The sequence below is a fragment of the Ranitomeya variabilis genome, chromosome 8 (assembly GCF_051348905.1).
Source record: "Ranitomeya variabilis isolate aRanVar5 chromosome 8, aRanVar5.hap1, whole genome shotgun sequence".
NCBI lineage: Eukaryota > Metazoa > Chordata > Amphibia > Anura > Dendrobatidae > Ranitomeya > Ranitomeya variabilis.
In genome coordinates this window covers 82,167,798-82,187,780 of record NC_135239.1, presented here as the reverse complement: position 1 = coordinate 82,187,780, position 19,983 = coordinate 82,167,798, and the positions used below count along the sequence as shown (strand labels likewise).

Genomic DNA, 19,983 nt, shown 5'->3' with positions numbered 1-19,983 from the left:
AATCCTTAGCAGTCCTATATCCAAAAAGGGAAAGAAGTAACCAGCAGAGTATAATGATCCCCTCACATCAGGAAATAGGCATATTTAGAAACAGCTCATGTCATAATCATAAATCAATAGTGACCTAAATCTAAAGGTACCGTCACATTAAGCGACGCAGCGTTATAGACAACGATGCCGATCGCTGCAGCGTCGCTGTTTCGTCGTTGTGTGGACGCTGGAGAGCTGTCACACAGACAGCTCTCCAGCGACCAACGATGCCGAAGTCCCCGGGTAACCAGGGTAAACATCGGGTTACTAAGCGCAGGACCGCGCTTAGTAACCCGATGTTTACCCTGGTTACCAGTGTAAATGTAAAAAAAACCCAAACACTACATACTTACATTCCGGTGTCCGTCGGGTCCCCCGGCGTCCGCTTCCCTGCACTGTGTCAGTGCCGGCCGTAAAGCAGAGCGGTGACGTCACCGCTGTGCTCTGCTTTACGGCCGGCACTGACGCATTCAGTGCAGGAAGCTCTGAGCAGCAGCGCGTAACCCTGTGGACGCCGGGGGACGTGACAGACATCAGAAGGCGAGTATGTACTGTTTTTTTTTTTTTTTTACTTTTACAATGGTAACCAGGGTAAATATCTTGTTACTAAGTGCGGCCCTGCGCTTAGTAACCCGATATTTACCCTGGTTACCATTGTAAAACATTGCTGGCATCGTTGCTTTTGCTGTCAAACACAACGATACACGCCGATCTGACGACCAAATAAAGTTCTGGACTTCTAGCTCCGACCAGCGATATCACAGCAGGATCCAGATCGCTGCTGCGTGTCAAACACAACGATATCGCTATCCAGGACGCTGCAACGTCACGGATCGCTATCGTTATCGTTAAGTTGTTCAGTGTGAAGGTACCTTTAGAACAGTATCTGTTCATATAAAGCAGAAAAACCACAGAAAACATCAATGCTATGCAGTTTTTAGAACAGTCACTAGATGGCAATAAAGTGTAAAGCATGGAAGAGTAGTGGACGAGACATGATCCAAATAAATAAAATGTGGAAAAGCCGATCAATAAGCTGTTAGCTATTACCTGAAAAATGAGGAGGAAGATGGTGCAGCATAGGAGGAAGAAGTGTCACATCCAGCCCCCGACGAGCGCCGTTTCGCTTTGCAGCTTCTTCAACAAAAGGGGGGCGCTGCACCTCTCATTTATGTGTCACTTCGTTCCTTGTTGGGTAACCTATGTAAGCATCTATGACTGAAGTGCTATTTATTTGCCCACAAAATTTTGGATTATGGGATTAATTTATTTTTTTCTTAGCTTGTGACCCAATTTCCTGAAAGTGAGCAAGCCATTTAAATCAATGACAAACTATAAACGTTTGGTCTTCGCCCTAGTCATACTGACCTGGAGAATCGTATTGTCAGGAAACTTTTACAGCGTAATAAACGCTGTAAAATCAGACCTAAAAAGAAACTATTGTGGAATTGCTTTTTTTTTTTTTTTCCTTTTTTTTTGCCCAATTTCACCACACTTGATATTTTTTACCCATTTTTAAGTACATTGATAAATGAAATGAGGTCATGAGAAACTACAATTTGTTTTACAAAAATAAAAACTGGTCCTCACTAGAGATGAGCGAGTTTCTTCTGCTCCCTCTTTATTCAGCAAGCTATAGCGCTTACCGAAGAAGCTGCATGAAGAACCCGGATACCTGGAGCGCTCCGATAATCGGGTGTCCGGCTCCGCAGCTGCATGTGTCGTGGATGTGTGACCGTCCCAACAAACCGGCTCTCCATGCATTTATTGTGACCGTCACACAACCGCGACACATGCAGCCACAGTGACGGACAGCTGATTATCGGGAGCGCTCCAGGTGTCCGGGTTCCCGCTGCAGCTTTTTCGGTAAGTGCTATAGTTTGCTGAATAAGGAGGGAGCTGACTATATTTGTTCATGTCTATGTGACTGTAGAAATAAAAAAAATAAAAAAAATTAGTGCTCTTAGAAGAAAGGGAGAAAAAAAGAAAACAAAAGTGCAAAAAAACCCCATGAAAATTGACTGGGTTAAGATATGAGATTATTTTTCACCAAAAAGCACTCATTGGCTCAATGATGAAAAAGCGAAGCTGACGGGTCACAGGGCAGAACAGTCTGCGGAGCCGTGATCTTACCTGGCGGGGTCAGGACATCCCTTTTGCATTGTGACCTCCCACAATCCCTACCGTCATCATTAGTTGTTGGGATTGTTCTGTGCCAATGTTGCTTCTGTCAGAACCCAATGACTGGCCGTGATACCAGGTACAGACCTTCTCGGATGCTTCAGTTTTGGAGTAGCTAGTCAGTGTAGCTAGCCCACTAGCCAGCCACCTCCGGTATATATTCCAGAACCACCTTAGACCATGCTCCCCAACCAGGGACCTGCTCCATAAGGCTGTGACTATCTGCTTTTGCTACAATATGACATCTTACCGATATTGCAGGCACACCCATCCCAGAGACCCCACAACATTGCCTAAGTTCTTAAATGGATAAAATTGAACAATGCTTGTAAAGGCTCGCACCTGCAATCTACCCATTAATAAAAATCTGCATTCTCGAGCATAGAGCTTTTCTAATGTTATAGTTTACCGCCCGTTTCTAAGGTTACCGGCCACCTTTCAGTCGGAGTGGCTGGTTGTAGAGCACAGGCCACTTACAGCCATTAAGCGTTAGGATGATTAGATGCGAGTATTCAGTTCTGACCTGGAGCACGACCATACCGCTGGTCGTCAATCTTCAGGAGCACGCCGCCCCCAGAAAGGGAGTCAGGGGGAACGCACTGCTCCTGAAGATACAACATGCCAGAGCCCCTTTTAATACCGCGATTTTTCTAAGTAAATTATGAATTGGCAGCTTCGTCTATTTTCCAGAGCAGTTTTTGTTTTAGGAAAATGGTCATCAGTTTGTCGCGTCTTGGTTTCATCTGACACCACTGACATCCGTGTCTTACCATATTTTACAGCCAATTCTGCACAGAGAAATGCTGGGAAAGTCCATAAGGTTAAAGCTGAAAGTATGAAAACAAAAAGCAACTTTGTCAAAAGTCTTCAGAAAGGTATGGAAAATTTTAAAGGGGTTTTATTCCAAGGAAGATTAAAGAACTCCTGTCACTCTTTCCATAAAGCGAATCAATTCTGTGAATTCTTTTTATATTCCATAACCTCAATTAATGAATTCACTACTGTCATCTTCTCCGGTATCCGGCGCCGTTCTGCTCCTCTTCTCGGTGACATAGCCACACTGTGTGACCCGGAAGGGGCTTTTATAGTGGCAGTCTATGGAGCGTCAGAGCCTGGCTTCATTACACTGTAAAAGAGACGTCCAGCTCACACCTAGTGACTGAGAGTCTGAAGAGCGGTGGTGATGTCACTGAGAAGAGGAGCAGAACAGCGCTGGATCCCGGAGAGAGTGGTAGGGGCCCATACTAACAGTTACACAGGTTTAGGGAAATAAACTAGAGTCCTTAGGTTTTATATTTAATACTTTGTGCTTTTATACTTGTACCGGATATACTCGAGTATAAGCCGACCTGAGTATAAGCCGACCCCCCCCCTAATTTTGCCACAAAAAAATGGGAAAGCTTAATGACTCGAGTATAAGCCTAAGGTGGGAAATGCAGCAGCTACTGGTAAATGTCCAAAATAAAAATAGATACCAATGAAAGTAAAATTGAGACATCAGTAGGTTAAGTGTTTTTGAATATCCATATTGAATCAGGAGCCCCATATAATGCTCCATAAAGTTTATGATGGGCCCAATAAGATGCTCCATATTAAAATATGCCCCATATAATCCTGCATTAAAGTTAATAATGGCCCCATAAGATGCTCCATAGACACATTTCCCCCTTATAATGCTTCACAAATGTGGATTATGGCCCCATAAGATGCTCCATACAGATATTTGCACCATATAATGCTGCACATGGCCCCATAAGATGCTCCATACAGACATTTGCCCCATGTGCTGTTGCTGCGATTCAAAAAATAAATGACAGGCCCCCGGCACTTGCTATACTCACCTTTCCCGTTCCACTGCCGACCGCCGCTGTGTCTTCCCGTCCTCTGCACTGATGCTCAGGCGCACTAATCGCGTCATCGCGCCCTCTGACCTAAGCGTCACAGCAGAGGATGCGGAAGACACAGCGGCGCCAACGGTGGAACAGGGAGCAGGTGAATATCGTGCACGGAGTTATACTCACCTGCTCCTGGCGCGGTCCCTGCACGTCTGTTCCCCGGCGCCAGCAGCTTCCTCCAGTAGTGAGCGGTCACACGGTACCGCTCATTACAGTAATAAATATGCGGCTCCACCCCAATGGGAGTGGAGTCGGGTCCATATTCATTACTGTAATGAGCGGTACCATGTGACCGCTCAGTACAGGAAGAAGCTGTCAGCGCTCGGGAACCAGGTACCTGCAGGGACCACGCCAGGAGCAGGTGAGTATTATTACACAGCTCCGCTCCCCCTCCCCTGCGGACCCCTGGGTATGACTCGAGTATAAGCCGAGAGGGTTACTTTCAGCCCAAAAAATTGGACTGAAAATCTCGGTTTAAACTCGAGTATATACGGTATTATAGCCATATAAAATACAATGTGTGACTTATCAGGACTGCAGTAATCCTTTCCTCCTTACATTTTGGCTCTAGAGCGCACGGAGCTGCCACAACTGCAGTCGGCAGTCACGTTTAAGAATTCAAAGAGGGTGGTCGCTGTTGCTCAGTCCAAGCTGACGTTCATGAAGCCCCCCAAAACAGGTACCAGATCTGCCCTTCTGGAGTAGGATGTAGGATGATTGTGTTTATAAATGATGGGTTTTGTAGTGCAGGACTGTATATCCCTATGGTATCTGCATTATTTGTGCACTTGTATTGCATTCGGTTTACCTCTGTACAGTGTAAGGCCGGGCTCACATTAGCGTTTAAGTCTGCAGCGTGGTGCTGCAGACTTTTCCTTAAGCTCCGCCTACTTCTGCATGCATCCTACGTACCTATCTTTACCGTTGGGTACACAGGGACATGCGTTGTATGCGGATACGTTCGCGTGCGTCGTTTTGACGTGCCCGCCGAACGCAACATGTTGCATTTTCTTGTGTTGGCGGGCACGTCAAAACTGTGGACGCATCCGCATACAATTCATGTCCCTGCGTACCCAATGTTAAAGATGGGTACGCTGGATGCATGCGGAAGTAGGCGGAGTTAAGGAAAGAAGTCTGCAGCACCACACTGCGGACTCAAATGCTAATGTGAACTTAGCCTAAGAGCAGCATTGTCCCCTGAAAGCCTTGTACAATCGTCTGCTGGACCTGGTAGTAATAACACCTTGCCGTGTGATGATTACTATATTGTTAGGTCGTGGCACTTATTGGAGGCCAATTTTTTATTTTTCAGTCATCCCTCGACACCCCATGCCATTTGCTGCCAAAAACATGTTTTATGATGAACGTTGGATGGCAAAGCAGGAACGGGGCTTTACCTGGTGGCTGAACTTTATTCTCACACCTGATGACTTCGCTGTCAAAATGGATTCTATGAAAGGTCAGTAACATAAGATCTGGACATGTTGGAGTTTCACCAAAGGTTAAAGGAGTATTCCCATATCAGACATTTCCTCCATATACACAAGACATGGCATACATGTCTAATAGATGCAGGTCCAACCTCAGGCATCTGCAAATAGCTCTAGAATTGGGTTCTGCTAGGAAATCAGAGGTGGCGGCACATGCACGGATCTCTCCATTCACTTCTGTGGGAGTTCCAAAAATACCCAAGCAAGCTTTCCCCTAACGAAAAGTGAACATTGCACGTGTTCTGCCTTCTTTCTCTGGGTTTTACATGACTGCATGGTTAGAACAGGAGTTAGAGGAGTTGTCACTAGTTAGGGAATCCCTCCAAAAGAAAGAAAAAATATAAATTTTATTAATGATAAAAATACATATATACTGCTCCAAAAAAATAAAGGGAACACTAAAACCTCACATCCTAGATACCACTGAAATATTCCAGTTGTAAATCTTTATTCATTACATAGTGGAATGTGTTGAGAACAATAAAACCTAAAAATTATCAACGTAAATCATAACTAATATCCCATGGAGGTCTGGAGTTGGAATGATGCTCAAAATCAAAGTGGAAAGTCAAATTGCAGGCTGATCCAATTTCAGTTGAAATGGAAAAAGTGTGTGTGTGGCCTCCACCTGCCTGTATGACCTCCCTACAACGCCTGGGCATGCTCCTGAAGAGGCGGCGGATGGTCTCCTGATGGATCTCCTCCCAGACCTGGACTAAAGCATCCGCCAACTCCTGGACAGTCTGTGGTGCAACGTGACGTTGGTGGATGGAGCGAGACATGATGTCCCAGATGTGTTCAATCGGATTCAGGTCTGGGGAACGGGCCAGTCCATAGCTTCAATGCCTTCATCTTGCAGGAACTGCTGACACACTCCAGCCACATGAGGTCGGGCATTGTCCTGCATTAGGAGGAACCCAGGGCCAACTGCACCAGCATATGGTCTCACAGGGGGTCTGAGGATTTCATTTCGGTACCTAATGGCAGTCAGGCTACCTCTGGTGAGCACATGGAGGGCTGTACGGCCCTCCAAAGAAATGCCACCCCACACCATTACTGACCCACTGCCAAACCAGTCATACTGAAGGATGTTGCAAGCAACAAATCGCTCTTCACGGCGTCTCCAGACTGTCACATGTGCTAAGTGTGAACCTGCTTTCATCTGTGAAGAGCACAGGGCTCCAGTGGCGAATTTACCAATCCTGGTGTTCTTTGGCAAATGCCAAGCGTCCTGCACAGTGTTGGGCTGTGAGCACAACCCCTATCTGTGGACGTCAGGTACTCAGACCATCCTCATGGAATCGGTTTCTAACAGTTTGTGCAGACACATGCACATTTGTGGCCTACTGGGGGTCATTTTGCAGGGCTCTGGCAGTGCTCCTATTCCTCCTTGCACGAAGGCTGAGGTAGCGGCCCTGCTGCTGGGTTGTTGCACTCCTACAGCCCCCTCCACATCTCCTGGTAGCGCCTCCTGCCTCTGGACACTATGCTGACACACAGCAAACCTTCTTGCCACAGCTCGCATTGATGTGCCATCCTGGATGAGCTGCACTACCTGAGCCACTTGTGTGTGTTGTAGAGTCCGTCTCATGCTACCACGAGTGTAAAACCACAACCAACATTCAAAAGTGACCAAAACATCAGCCAGAAAGCATTGCTATAGAGATGTGGTCTGTTGTCCCCACCTGCAGAACCACTCCTTTATTGGGTGTGTCTTGATAATTGCCAAGAATTTCCATCTGTTATCTATTCCATTTGCACAACAGCATGTGAAATTGATTGTCAAACAGTGTGGTTATGCGCACATGCTGCGGATCCGCAGTGGATTGGCCGCTGTGGATTTGCAGCTGTTTTCCTTGAGTTTACAGTACCATGTAAACCTGTGGAAAATAAAATCCGCAGTGCACATGCTGCGGAAACGCTGCATTGTTTATTCTGCAGCATGTCAATTCTTTGTGCGGATTCTGCAGCGATTTACACCTGCTCCTCAATAGGAATCCGCAGGTGGAATCCACACAAAAACCGCTGTAAATCTGCAGTGCGGATTTACCAAAATCAGTTTGATTTCACAGGAGTTTGATTTACTTTGTTATATTCTGTTATTTAAGTGTTCCCATTAATTTTTTTGAGCGGTGTGTGTATGTATAGATATATAAACAGGATTGCTAAAAAGTGGGAGACCAGAAGATTGCACCATACACCCACGTAAAGACCACATAGAGGCGGTACAGAAAAGTGTATAGTATAAACTTCCCAACTACTACAAACATGTTTTTGAGTTAAAAAGGGCTCTAAAGGGGAACGGGAATATCCAAAAAACAGAATACTCAGTACAATGAAGACATTACTTCTTGTGGGTGGTGATTCCTGCCCCAACGCACGTTTTGGCTACTGCCTTCTTCTGGAGGTGGCATCACACCAACAAGACCAGGGTTATAGTTTATAGCGGACCAATCCGTTTTTCAATCATTGGTTCTTGTGAACATTTTTCTTTTTATGATGCATGATTAGAACAGGAGTAGCGAAGATTCATGCTGGAAAAAAAATTCCGTAAAAGGCTGAATTCACACATCGGTGTAGTGGTTTTGTGCTGTTTATCTTTTTTAATCTGGCAGCATAGAGACGTATTGTGTATGTCGTACTCTGATCTCCACAATCTGATCTGAAAAGGACATGCTCGGAGTTCCATGGATCTCATTGTTGGATCAGTCTTTTACGTAGGTCTGAATAGATCCATTTAACTCTTGTGCTTTCTGGTAAAAAGTCGGGCATCACTCGGACATTGGTGAATGCAGTCTTGCTTGTATTTTATTAATTTTTATCCCTGCTGTGTCTACGCCTAGAAGTCCAGAGGGCGGTGTTACTGAATGATAGACAGACATCTCCATGTGGATGGGCATACAAGAATTGCGGTCAGTCGTTGAGTGGGGCCACCCACTGGACTCCTGAGACCAGAACGAGCAGAGGTGGAGCCGACACCATTACTAGTAGTTTTGTGGGGAAATATTTGGTATCTCATCCTGCTGAGGTCACCGTGCTATGTATGGAGCCGCTCCATCAGCACTATGACCGGTTCCTGATACCACTGTGCACTTGTCTAATGTACTTCCATCTCTCGATAGTTAATGCAGCCGCTTTGATCCTTGGGGCTGAGAACAGTCATAAAGTGAGCGTGCCAAAGGCTCCCACCAAGGAGGAGGTCTCTCTGAAGGCGTACACCGCTCGCTGCAGGCTGAATAGATTGAGGAGATCCGCCTGCCGCCTCTTTACCTCCGAGCCCGTGGTGAGAGCGATACGGAGACTGGAAGTAGAGATCGAAGCCCGTCGTCTTCTAGTGCGGAAGGACCGGCACCTGTGGAAGGACATTGGTACGGTGACCCCTCCAGCGGGACATTACGTCTCCTTACACCTATGTGGCGCCATGCTGTGACTGCTCTGTATCTGTCCATGTCTTTTTTAATCTATTTAGAAGTGCAGGATCAAAGCTCTTTAGTATTAAAAAACGCAGCTTCAAATCTGCACCCAAATAAAGGGGAAAATGCAGCAAAAAAATCCTGCAATGATCGGGAAGATCGTTATTATGTATTTTGGTGCAGACACCTGGAGAAAAAATGTTGCATTATTGTTATATGTGTACATAGCCTTAGCTTTTCCATCTGTTTTTGAACATCTGATTGAGTATTCATTGCCTAGATGCTACGCTACTCGCTCATATACAAAATTCACATTCACTACTTTTTATAGCTTCTGACCAGAGATAAAAATGTTCCCACTGATTTTTAATGGTTAAAATTGGACTATTCCTTAACAATTTTTCCCATTGAGAAGAAAAACTACTTAAAGGGAACCTGTATGCAGGTTTGGCCGGTATAAGATGCGGCCGCCGCCTTTCAGGGATCATCTATAGCATTCTATAATGTGGTAGATAAGTCCCTGATCCGACCTGAAAGATAAGAAAAATACGTATTATTATACTCACCCGGGGGGCGGTCTGGTCCTATGGGGGTCGTGGGTCCGGCGCTTCCCATCTTATGATCGCCACCCTCCGGCTTGCTTCATTGCTCCCCGACATCGCGCTCCGGCACAGGTGGACTTATTTGTCCTGTTGACGGCAGAGCAAAATACTGCAGTGCTCAGGGCTTGGGAAAGGTCAGAGCGGCCCGGCACCTGCGCACTGCTGTACCCTGCTCTGCCCTCAACAGGGCAAATAAGTACGCCTGTGCCGGAGCGCTGTGCCGAGGACACTGTGTGGGTGACACAAGAACGAGTCATTCACACAGGGCAAGAAGAAGAGAGGCGCTGGACCAAGACCAGCTACACCCCCCGGACTGGACCACCCCACAGGTGAGTATAATACTAGGTCAGTCTTGTCTTGCAGGTCGGATCGGGGGGCAGATAACTATACAGCATTATAGAACTCTGTATATCAGCCCTGAAAGGTGGTGGCCGTATCTCATATGGACAAACCTGGTGACAGGTGCCCTTTACAGTGACATTTACTGTTTTATTCATTCTGTCAGTGAGGGGCGTTTTATTTTTAGTCTTTGTTGGTGGCATTTCTCCTGTTTAATTTTGAAAGCTTGTAGAAATCGCAGCTTGTACATTTCGTTGATGGATTTTTTATTTTTATTTTTTTAAGGTGAACGTCAGAAAATCCTGACCTGGCTGCTGTCCTATAATCCATTGTGGCTCCGTGTAGGACTGGAGGTAATACTTTCACTATAAACTTTTTCTTTCAGTAACTTTTCCGAGCCCTCGTCTAGATTTTGGGGTGGCTGCTTGCTGCAGGGTCTATCTCCACGGTCTTTCCAGTTACTCCTGGTGAGAGCTGCAGGTCCTCAGCAGTTTGGGTCTATTCACCCTATTGTTTAGACTCGGATATTCCTGGGCAGAATTGGAAGCTATTCTGTTTTTCGTTTCCCTGCCCAACAGGGACCGTATAGTTTCTTATGTTCCCTCTCTACCTTTCCAAATTCTTTTTAATCAAATGTGGGTGATTTGTGATATAAAGGCCATGTGATGGTTTTTAAGGACCGGCCAATAGCTAAAAAAAAAATTGAGTGAAATAAGTTGGGAATAATCCCTGAGCTTCCCTGATTCTTCCACTTTTTTCCAATTTGTGTTGCGTCACTCCATTGCAGAGATAGTGGCATTTGTTTCTTTTCCGGTGCATTATGTGAAATCTCTGCTTGTAGTGCAACTGGACGTTTCTTCAGATTCTCCTCTAGCGGTGCGCACCTTCTCCCCTCCAAAACTCTGCCAATCGCAGCTCAGCATCTGATCTAGGAGTCTATCACTCTCACAGGCTGCCGAGCAGTTATTTGGGAGGGGGCAGAGATTTCACATGCTGCTCTCCAGCAAAAACACAGTTTAATATCTCTGCAGTTGAGAGATGCAGCAGGATCAGGAGAGTTCGGAGATTTCTACAAGGTATTTAGCTCCATTTTTTGAGCACGTGACAGGTGGCAAAAACCATGTAAAATGTTTGTAGATTTTGTGGGTGTTTTCTGTGACAAAAGAAATGTCTTTGTAACTGTTAGACAACTACAACATGTGCGCGGATTGCCTGACAGGCATGTGTTGCGGCTGTCTAACAGTCGTGAATCATGCAGGTGCAAGGACTCGGACATGTTGTTGAAGCCCTTCTCCAAAGACACCCTGATAACACCCGAGCATGCTGGGATAATAAGTTATCTGAACACGTTCCTCATCACTAACGAGCTTCTCTGGACCACATGCGCCTCCACTGTCCCCACAATCTATCCTCCTGCCCTGATTGACGTTTCCTACGTGATCCACAATCTCGGCCCTGCACAGCAGGGAACAGGAACTGTAAAGGCGCAACAGACTATGGGGTTGACGTCGTCCAGGTCATCACAGCAAAATGCAGGAGGACTGCGGTTGTGTGGACAACAAAGGAGCTGAGCTGGTCCAGAGACGCCCATTGGACCAGATGGTACTGATAAGCATGCGGCGTGGGACGATTATAAAAAGTTACTTTCTGAGCTATGCGGGGCAGCTGGGATCTTAGGAAGATATTACAGGACGGCCTTGAAAGGTGATTGACATAGTTTATCCTGGGAAAACCTGTTTAAGGAACCCTATATATTATCTTATTAGTATATGCACCAATATTGCTGTAAATATTAATATGGTCTCATAGCTTTTTTTGTGTTTTTCCACATCGCTGTTCGCGGAGGGTGAGGCCTTATCTTGACTGTTTTGAGCTTCATGGTTGAGTTGCACATATGTTTTCCTTGCAGACTATATACGGAGAGCTGATTCCATTGGAAAGTAATAGTGATGTCACCGGTCTGGCCTTGTTCATCCTGAACCGCTTGCTTTGGAATCCTGACATTGGGGCAGAGTACCGGCACCCCTCCGTGCCTCACCTGTATCGGGAGGGTAAGTATGGAGCTTCATTGCTGTACTGCAGCCGCTGCTAAATGCTGGAGATTCTACGAGCAACTTGGCTGGTCAAATGGCCAAGATCTTGTTGGAAAATTGCCCATAAATGTGTACACCACTACTAGCCTACACTTAGATGTCTCCACTACCTGGCTCCTGCCATTTCTCCGGTCTTACCATGCTGTCTTCTGAGAATTCTTGTATTTAATTATACCTTTTCAGGTCATGAAGAGGCTTTGTCTAAGTTCACCTTGAAGAAGTTGTTGCTGTTGGTTTTCTTTCTTGATTATGCCAAGCAGTCCCGACTCATCGACCATGACCCCTGCTTATTCTGTAGAGATGCGGAGTTCAAGGTCTGTAAATTGGTCCGTGCTAGAATTTAGTCCCTGAGAATTGGAATGGTGTTTAGCGGCATTGGTGCTTCAGTTAGGGGTCCATAGAAAATAAAACCATGTATACTCACGTCCCACAGCGGCCCCATACATCCTTGTCAGCGCTTTTCTCAGCGGGCTGACATGACATTGGCCCAATTAGCGGTTGCTGATCGCTCTGGAATATTGATGGGCCGCAGTGGTCACATGACGGTCACCCGCCAGGAGCAGCAGCGCAGACATTGATGAAATGGCGCCACTGCAGGAGGCGATCATACGTTGTTTTTATTTATATTGTACCCTAAATTACTTGTGCAGGGCTTGTCAAGTACCGGACAACCCTTTTGATTGCCAAAACTGAACCTAAAAAAAAAAAATCCAGAGGGGAGATTTGCCATTGCACTGTATTTCCACTGAAAGCCATACATGGAACAATACAGGATGAATGTTTGCTCCTAGTTGTTATCCACTTGTCAAATAACTGCAGCCATTTTGGAACAGAATTGGCTAATTTTCTCTATCCTCTTTCCAGGCTAGTAAGGAGCTGTTGCTGGCTTTCTCTCGTGATTTCTTGAGTGGGGAAGGAGATCTCTCGCGCCATCTTGGCTTTTTGGGTCTCACCGTAGGCCATGTCCAGACTCCTCTAGATGAATTTGACTTTGCAGTGACAAACCTGGCTGTGGACTTGCAGTGTGGTGTTCGGCTCGTGTGAGTATCCTAGAAATCTACACAGGAGATCAGCTACAGGGAGTTTATAAAAGCCTCCATGCAAAGATAATGGTGAGCCTCCGCGGTTTTCTGGGGTAGGTGCCTGTAATTCAGGAGCTTATCAGAGGCCTTTGTTCAGGCACAATACTTGGGCCCGCACAGTTCTGGGCCCGGAGATCGCGTATAATTGTTTGGTGATCTGTGCCTCACTTGGGAGAAATGTGAGAGGTTCTAGAAGTGAACATGTGTTTTGGAAGTGATCATAATGTTCCAATGAAGAGCTGAAGGTCCCCGCTCCTCAGCCCACTAGCAGTGTTCATACTTTAGTTTTTATTTTCAGTTTTATGATACTTTTGAGGAGCATAAAAACGGAAATAAGTTTCATTTATTGGAACCATCCAATTGAATGGGTTTTATATCCTCAGTTTGCATCGGTTCTATCCGGTATGCGTTTTTCAGATCAACAGAGAACTGTTCCTTATCTACTGGATGTGTTACAGACCGATGCCATACAGACATCTAAACTTATCCTTTAAAGGGGTTATGCAGGGCTATGTTAGTCCTTGGACACATTGTAAAACATTAACAAGCAGATAGTTGCTAACCACCTCCTGTTGTGCCCAGCACAGATCTCTGCGGGCACAGCGCGGTCACTGATCGCCACGTCACTTCGAGCAAGCAGCGACTTCTCTTCTGCTCTGTTGATGGGGCGTGACTGTTGTCATGCTGATTGACAGCCATCTATCGCTGCATAACTGCAGGAATCCTGCTATCTATCGGCATGGTGTCAGCCATCACGTCACATCAACAGAGCAGCCTGGAAGAATAAGAGCTGACGAATTGCTGACAGTCGTGGTCGGTGATCGCTCTGAGCCAGCGCCGGATAGAAAACCTAAAGCTTATTAAACAAGTGACCATTTCCCAGCATTTTTGTATGAATTTCCCCCTTATAATTACCGCATCACGGGCCTGGAGAACGCCAGTCTGGTTCTGGCCCAGATTGTGTAACGGTGAGCATTCAGCGTGCTTCTTAGGCTGTTTACCGACACTCTGCCTATATATTTGCCTTCTGTGAACAGGAGAACAATGGAGCTTCTAACTCAAAACTGGAGCTTATCTAAGAAGCTGAGGGTGCCGGCAATAAGTCGCTTACAGAAAATGCACAATGTGGAGGTCGCTTTTCAAGCTTTGACAGAAAGGGACGTACAGCTGAAAGATGAGCGTGGTAAGTGAGGAGCTGTCTGTGTCATTCCTGTTATCCTATGGGACTTGTATTTTTCTGTAATGTGCCTGCCCGGGTTTAGCGTTCTCATGCCATCTGATATAACACTACTACTACTTCCTTAAAGGGAATCTGTCAGAAGGTTTTTGCTGTTTCACATTTTACATTCCAACAATGCCACTTGCTCAGCAGCTTGCTGTAGTTTCAATACAATCAGTGTTTTATCAGCAGGAGAGTATCACTGCAGGACTAGGTCTCATGTGCAGACCACACCTGATAATTTGTGTAAGCCCACCCCCACTTGTGATTGGCTGCTTGCCGACCGTGTATACAGGAAGCTGCCAATCAGTGGTGTGGGCGGGGTTATACACAGCTCCGCATTCTGACTGCTGCTACATCTACAGCAGAGAAAACGGGGATTCTATCAGGACTGCAGCAAGCAGCCCAATAAGTGACACATCACTGGAATCAGGGTCTCTGCCCCTACATCGTGCTGCTCTCAGATAACCTAGCAAAAATCTGCTGTCAGATGCCCTTTAAAGTGATGGCATATTGTGTTAGATGAGACTCCTTTATGTTTAAATCTGGACCATCACTAAACCAAAAGAAGAAGCCATGATTCTGTGGACAGCAGGGTGTCCCAGGGGTCGGGCCCGGACACTGATGGGATTTCCCAGTGGTGATCCATCGCTTTACCAGATGGTAAAATACCTGTGTTGTGACCAAATGATGTAAAATCAGTGCAAGTAGTGTAGGTTGTCATATTATTGTGCTGATCCACGTGGCACCCTAGTATTGGCCAGAGATATGGCATCACCCTACACCTGTATATCGCCAACTCCTTTTGTGTCTATGATGAAATCCGTACTGTTCCATTGTGGTGTAATCTGTTTTTCTCTGCAGGTGTCGCCATCACATCCAAGGACATTGTAGACCGACACCGTGAGCGTACGCTGGCCTTGCTATGGCAGATCGTATTCACATTTCAGGTAGACTTTCACTAGTAAAATTCACTGCTGGAAATCCATATGTAAGGAACTGTATTGTCTTACCCTTACAATTGGTCCTAGGAAGGTTTTTGGGAATGACTATTCTGCTAAGTTGGTCATAATTAAACCTCTGCAGCTCCACCAGTAGCGGCATAGAAAACCACCGTGCAATAGTAAGAATGGACCCGTGCTTGTCTCACCGAGCCCATACCCGCTTTGGTCAACCCCCCCCCCCCAAAAAAAAAAATCCAACATGTTGTCAACAGAGGGTTTTTAATCCTAATGTTCTCATTGCTTGGGTAACAGATCAGCACCTCAGTCTATTAGTGGTGTGAAGTCTCCTAGGTGAGGACCACAGTGCTTACAAGCTCTATTCTATATTTCTATAGTGCTTGTAAGCGTTACTCTGCAGCCGGGCAGATTGCTGGATCCTGCCAGCTTCACTGCAAAGTTGCCTTTTGCAGCATTCGGACCAGTGGTGCGCCCATACCGCTAGCCTGCACGGTCAATGAATTGGGAGCACACCGTCTTCTGTATAGCCGGAAGCCAGGAGACAGGGGAGCGATGTGTTCCTGAACATCAGTGTTGACCATACCCCATTAAGACTGTTATGAGAAATGTCTCCCAGGTGGAGGACCACAAGTGATCGACATAACGGGACCATGTCACAAAGAAAAAACCAAAACCTGATTTACCTGCAAATGTAGTGGTAATCTGAAAGTAAATGGAGCTTACATCATGTGTTAGGCCTGCGGGTCCCCGGCTATAGGGAGAAAGTGAGGGACAATATAGCTTACTTTTCTCCCTCCACCTGCTCCTCCAGTAAGGCATCCAGACATGATGTAAATGCTATTTGCTTGGAAGTGGCCACTATATCTACAGGTACGCTGCGTCCTTTGTAGGTGGCAGGCTTCCATTACATATGTAGTGTGATAGATTTATTGCATAGTATGCTTTGGCTGAGAACGTATGAATTTTGCTAATACCATTATAGGTGGACGTCTTACTCAATATCGATCATTTGAAGGAGGAAATCAGGTTCCTTAAAAGCAGTTATAGTGTGAAGAAAAAACTCGCCGCGCTCTCTGCTTTCTCTGCACCAACCGTGTCAAAAAAGCGAGACAGCGAGCCTTTAGTGCCGGACAATTACAGCGAGCGAGTCCTCCTGCTCCTGGAGTGGGTTAATGCAGTATGTGCCTTCTATAGTACAAAGGTAAGACCGCGGCCAATACGATCCATGCACACATTTACCCTTTCACCTGTTTATTGCCCTCGACATGTAGTGTTTTTGACATTTTTTTTCTATTTGTGTGGAAAAATGCAGTGTTTTTTGCAGTAGCAGTAAAATGTAATGAGATTTCTAAATCTGTATTATTTTGGGTAGGTTGAAAACTTCACGGTTTCCTTTTCTGATGGCCGGGTGTTCTGTTACCTAATAAATCATTACCATCCAAGTTACGTGCCCTCGGATGCCATATGTCAGAGGACAACTCAGACCGTAGAGTGTAGTAAGACCGGAACACTAGGACTGAATTCTTCCTCTGACTCGGACAGCTCTCTGGATATATGGCCGCGAATATCTGATCAAGGTAAGCCAAGGTTTCTATGTCTACAGCAGAGTGTCTGGTAATGAGAAAATGGACAACATTGGGGCAGACTTCTCAGCACTAGCCTAAAGTAGGGCAGAACACAACTCTAAACCAGGGCTGTGGAGTCGGGAAGCCAAACCTCCGACTCCTCCATTCCATGACTCCGACTCCACCAAAATGGACTCCAACTCCATGACTCCACGACTCCACAGCCCTGCTATAAACTGCACCTAGTGGTCTTTGCTGTGTAGAAAAAAAAAAAAATACAAACCAAAAAAACGTGGTGGTTCTTCTTGAGACTGGTTAGAGAATTTTCTCGTCCCTGCCCCATCTTACATTGATGTTTGGCTGACATAGTTTCTCAGGCCTTGGTGACAGAATCCCTATAACTAGTTGTTAAAAGGACCTATAAGGTTTTTTTATTATAGTAATGGATATATATTCTTTTTATCCTCTAGGTATGACATCTTCCTCAGCTTTATTTGAGGAGCTACTGGGAAATGAGAAGACAAACTTCAGCCTTGTGCAGAGGGCTACATCCGACCTCGGAGGGATTCCCGCAGTCATTCATCACTCTGACATGTCCAATACAATACCAGACGAGAAGGTATGGAAAAGATATTGTTGTGATTGCATGATGTCTTAAAGGGGTCCTCTTGTGTTTGTTTTTGTGGTCTGCAGGTTTTTTTTGTTAGAATTCCTCATTTATTAAGGGAACAGCAGTCGGTGGATGAACTTAGGAAGTAGAAGTCCAACATTTTAAGAGAGCTATAGAAAAGACCCCAGGAAAAGCAAAGTCACACTATATAGTTATGCACCCATGAAAAAAGGAGAATCCATTATGTGCATGCTAATCTAACGCAAAGTCAAGGGGCCGCTGACTGCCCTTAAGCACCCCTGGGTGTTCATTATTATAATTAAATTAGTCAGAATAACAGAGGTGTGGAAAGGAGGAAGGAACTAGAGAAGGGGTGGAGGACCTCAGGCCTGTGGGCTGTTTAAGGCCTTTGACCTTTTATCCAGCCTTGGGCAGATTCCCGAGGACCGCAGTGTGTGGGCCGGCAGCTATATTTTTGTGGCCCATCCATTTCTTCTTACTCTGAGAGCACACGCTCTGCTCACTACTGAACACTGAGGGGCGTGCAATGAAAGGCTACGTCCTCACGCCAGTGTCGCAACGTATTGTGTGGGGGGAGTTAGTGCACAATTTGTACAGCCCCCGAAGGATGGTATAAATATCCAAATGGCTCTTGGCAGAAAAAAGATCCCTCACCCCTGAACTAGAGAGTTTAGAAAAAATAAGTGAGTGTGGGGATCGGTAAGGTATGGGGATGGCTAAATAGTAGGCCAGCTACTATAAAGAGGCCAGAACCATGAAGTGCAACAGTCTCCATTAAATTGTCTTCTTGGAGCAAGGTGTATAATGGAGGCCTACTCGGCCACCGGAGACGAGGAGTGTTCGGGAATCGGGAAAGTCTTGAACTCCAGCCAACTATTCCACGTCTTATAGCATTGATCATGAGTCCTGGAGTGAGGATGTTGGGTTTTTCATGTACATCATCTCATTGACTTTAGAGATCCAAATGGAAACTGTGGTTCTTGCTTTCCAGAGAATAGGAATGCATGATCGCTTATGAGAAGAGCGAGATTTCGCAATGATGGAGGAGCACGAGCTCAGATTCTTGGTTTATTGTAGTACCACTGACTTAACACATTAAATGAGTTATCCAAGATTATTTTATTTTTTTACTATGTGACCAAGAACTTGCAGGTACAACTTGCCTGTTCTACTCAGCGCTGGATCAGAGCGGTCACTGACTTCTCTTGCCAGCAATTCAGCTGCTCTACGTCAACAGAGCCGATCTCTTCCGCTCTACTCTGCTGACAGGCTGTGGCTGCCGGCGTCATGCTGATTACCAGCTTACCGCAGTTAGGCAGCGGGGAGCCGGCTGTAAATCGGCATGATGTTGATGGTCACACCCCATCAGTAGAGCGGAACAGAAGCTGCTGCTCTGTCAACGTGACGCCTGCAGGAGTGGTCAATGCCCGTGCTGTGCTGGCAGCTACCTGTCTGTTAGTTCTTAGGCCTATATTAAAAAAGAAAAGTCCCAGACAACACTTCTAAATGTCGTACTTCAGAGGCGCACGGCCAGAACATATGCAAAAAAAAGTCTTCATCCCATCTGCATCTCAAAGAAGTAGCTTCAATGTCTGGTAGAAGCTTGTGTAATTGAGATGATGCTCTGTACCTGAGTGTAATACGTTTAGAAGTGTGGATATAAAAGACTAGGCACTCGGTAATTTAGTTGAGGGGATATTTATCATCAATCCAATTTATAATGTTTGAGTCAATAGCTTAGACCTTCTGCAGATATACAGACTACATATACGAGAGGCGTGTATGATGAAGTGCTAGTGGCATCGTGTCATGACCGCCGTGCTCACCGCCTTGCTACAAACTCTTCTCATGTACGCAGTCAGTGTATCTGAAGACGGTGTGAGTCCTTGAATGAAACATTATATATATTCGACTGACTGAGTGCCGTGATCTACACGCTCTTATAAGCGTTGGCTGCAGATGGGCTTATGGGCTGGCTTGTCTCTAGAAGAGAAGAGGCACTGGACCAAGACCGGCGGCGCCCATTGGAATGGACCACCCTATAGGAGTGTATAATAAACGGTCTTTTTGCCTTGCAGGGCGAATTGGCGTCATATGTGCAGTATTATAGAATACTGTCACATGGGGCTGAAAGGTGGTGGCCGTAGGTTATATCAGAAAAAAACTGGTGACTGGTTCCCTTTACAATTGCAAAGTGCGTGTAAAAATACATTCTATAGTGTACTGCTTATTGCCATCTACCAAAGCAGTGGCAGATTTCAAAGACCAGGTGCACACTTGGAAATTGTTTGCTATACAATCTTACACTCTTCATTTCTACTTATTTCAGGTTGTGATCATTTACCTTTCGTTCCTTTGTGCTCGGCTTCTGGATATTTGTAAGGAAACTAGGGCAGCGCGGATTATTCAGGCAGCGTGGAGGAGACACAGACTGGCAGTAGAGGAACAATTATTGCAGGTGGGTTTCTTATGGTTTATGTA

General features: G+C 45.8%; 1 protein-coding gene across 1 annotated transcript in view; it reads left to right on the top strand.

The window, feature by feature from the left end:
* Window positions 1-19,983, top strand: part of ASPM (assembly factor for spindle microtubules) — a 63,303-nt gene that overhangs the window by 6,800 nt on the left and 36,520 nt on the right. Inside the window, exons 4-17 of the mRNA XM_077276030.1 lie at window positions 2,994-3,086; window positions 4,678-4,785; window positions 5,419-5,565; window positions 8,719-8,964; window positions 10,236-10,303; window positions 11,860-12,001; window positions 12,227-12,357; window positions 12,908-13,083; window positions 14,163-14,308; window positions 15,209-15,294; window positions 16,289-16,507; window positions 16,679-16,883; window positions 17,342-17,490; window positions 19,832-19,960. Coding sequence (XP_077132145.1) covers window positions 2,994-3,086; window positions 4,678-4,785; window positions 5,419-5,565; window positions 8,719-8,964; window positions 10,236-10,303; window positions 11,860-12,001; window positions 12,227-12,357; window positions 12,908-13,083; window positions 14,163-14,308; window positions 15,209-15,294; window positions 16,289-16,507; window positions 16,679-16,883; window positions 17,342-17,490; window positions 19,832-19,960 — 2,045 coding nt within the window. The remainder of the gene's footprint in view (window positions 1-2,993; window positions 3,087-4,677; window positions 4,786-5,418; window positions 5,566-8,718; window positions 8,965-10,235; window positions 10,304-11,859; window positions 12,002-12,226; window positions 12,358-12,907; window positions 13,084-14,162; window positions 14,309-15,208; window positions 15,295-16,288; window positions 16,508-16,678; window positions 16,884-17,341; window positions 17,491-19,831; window positions 19,961-19,983) is intronic.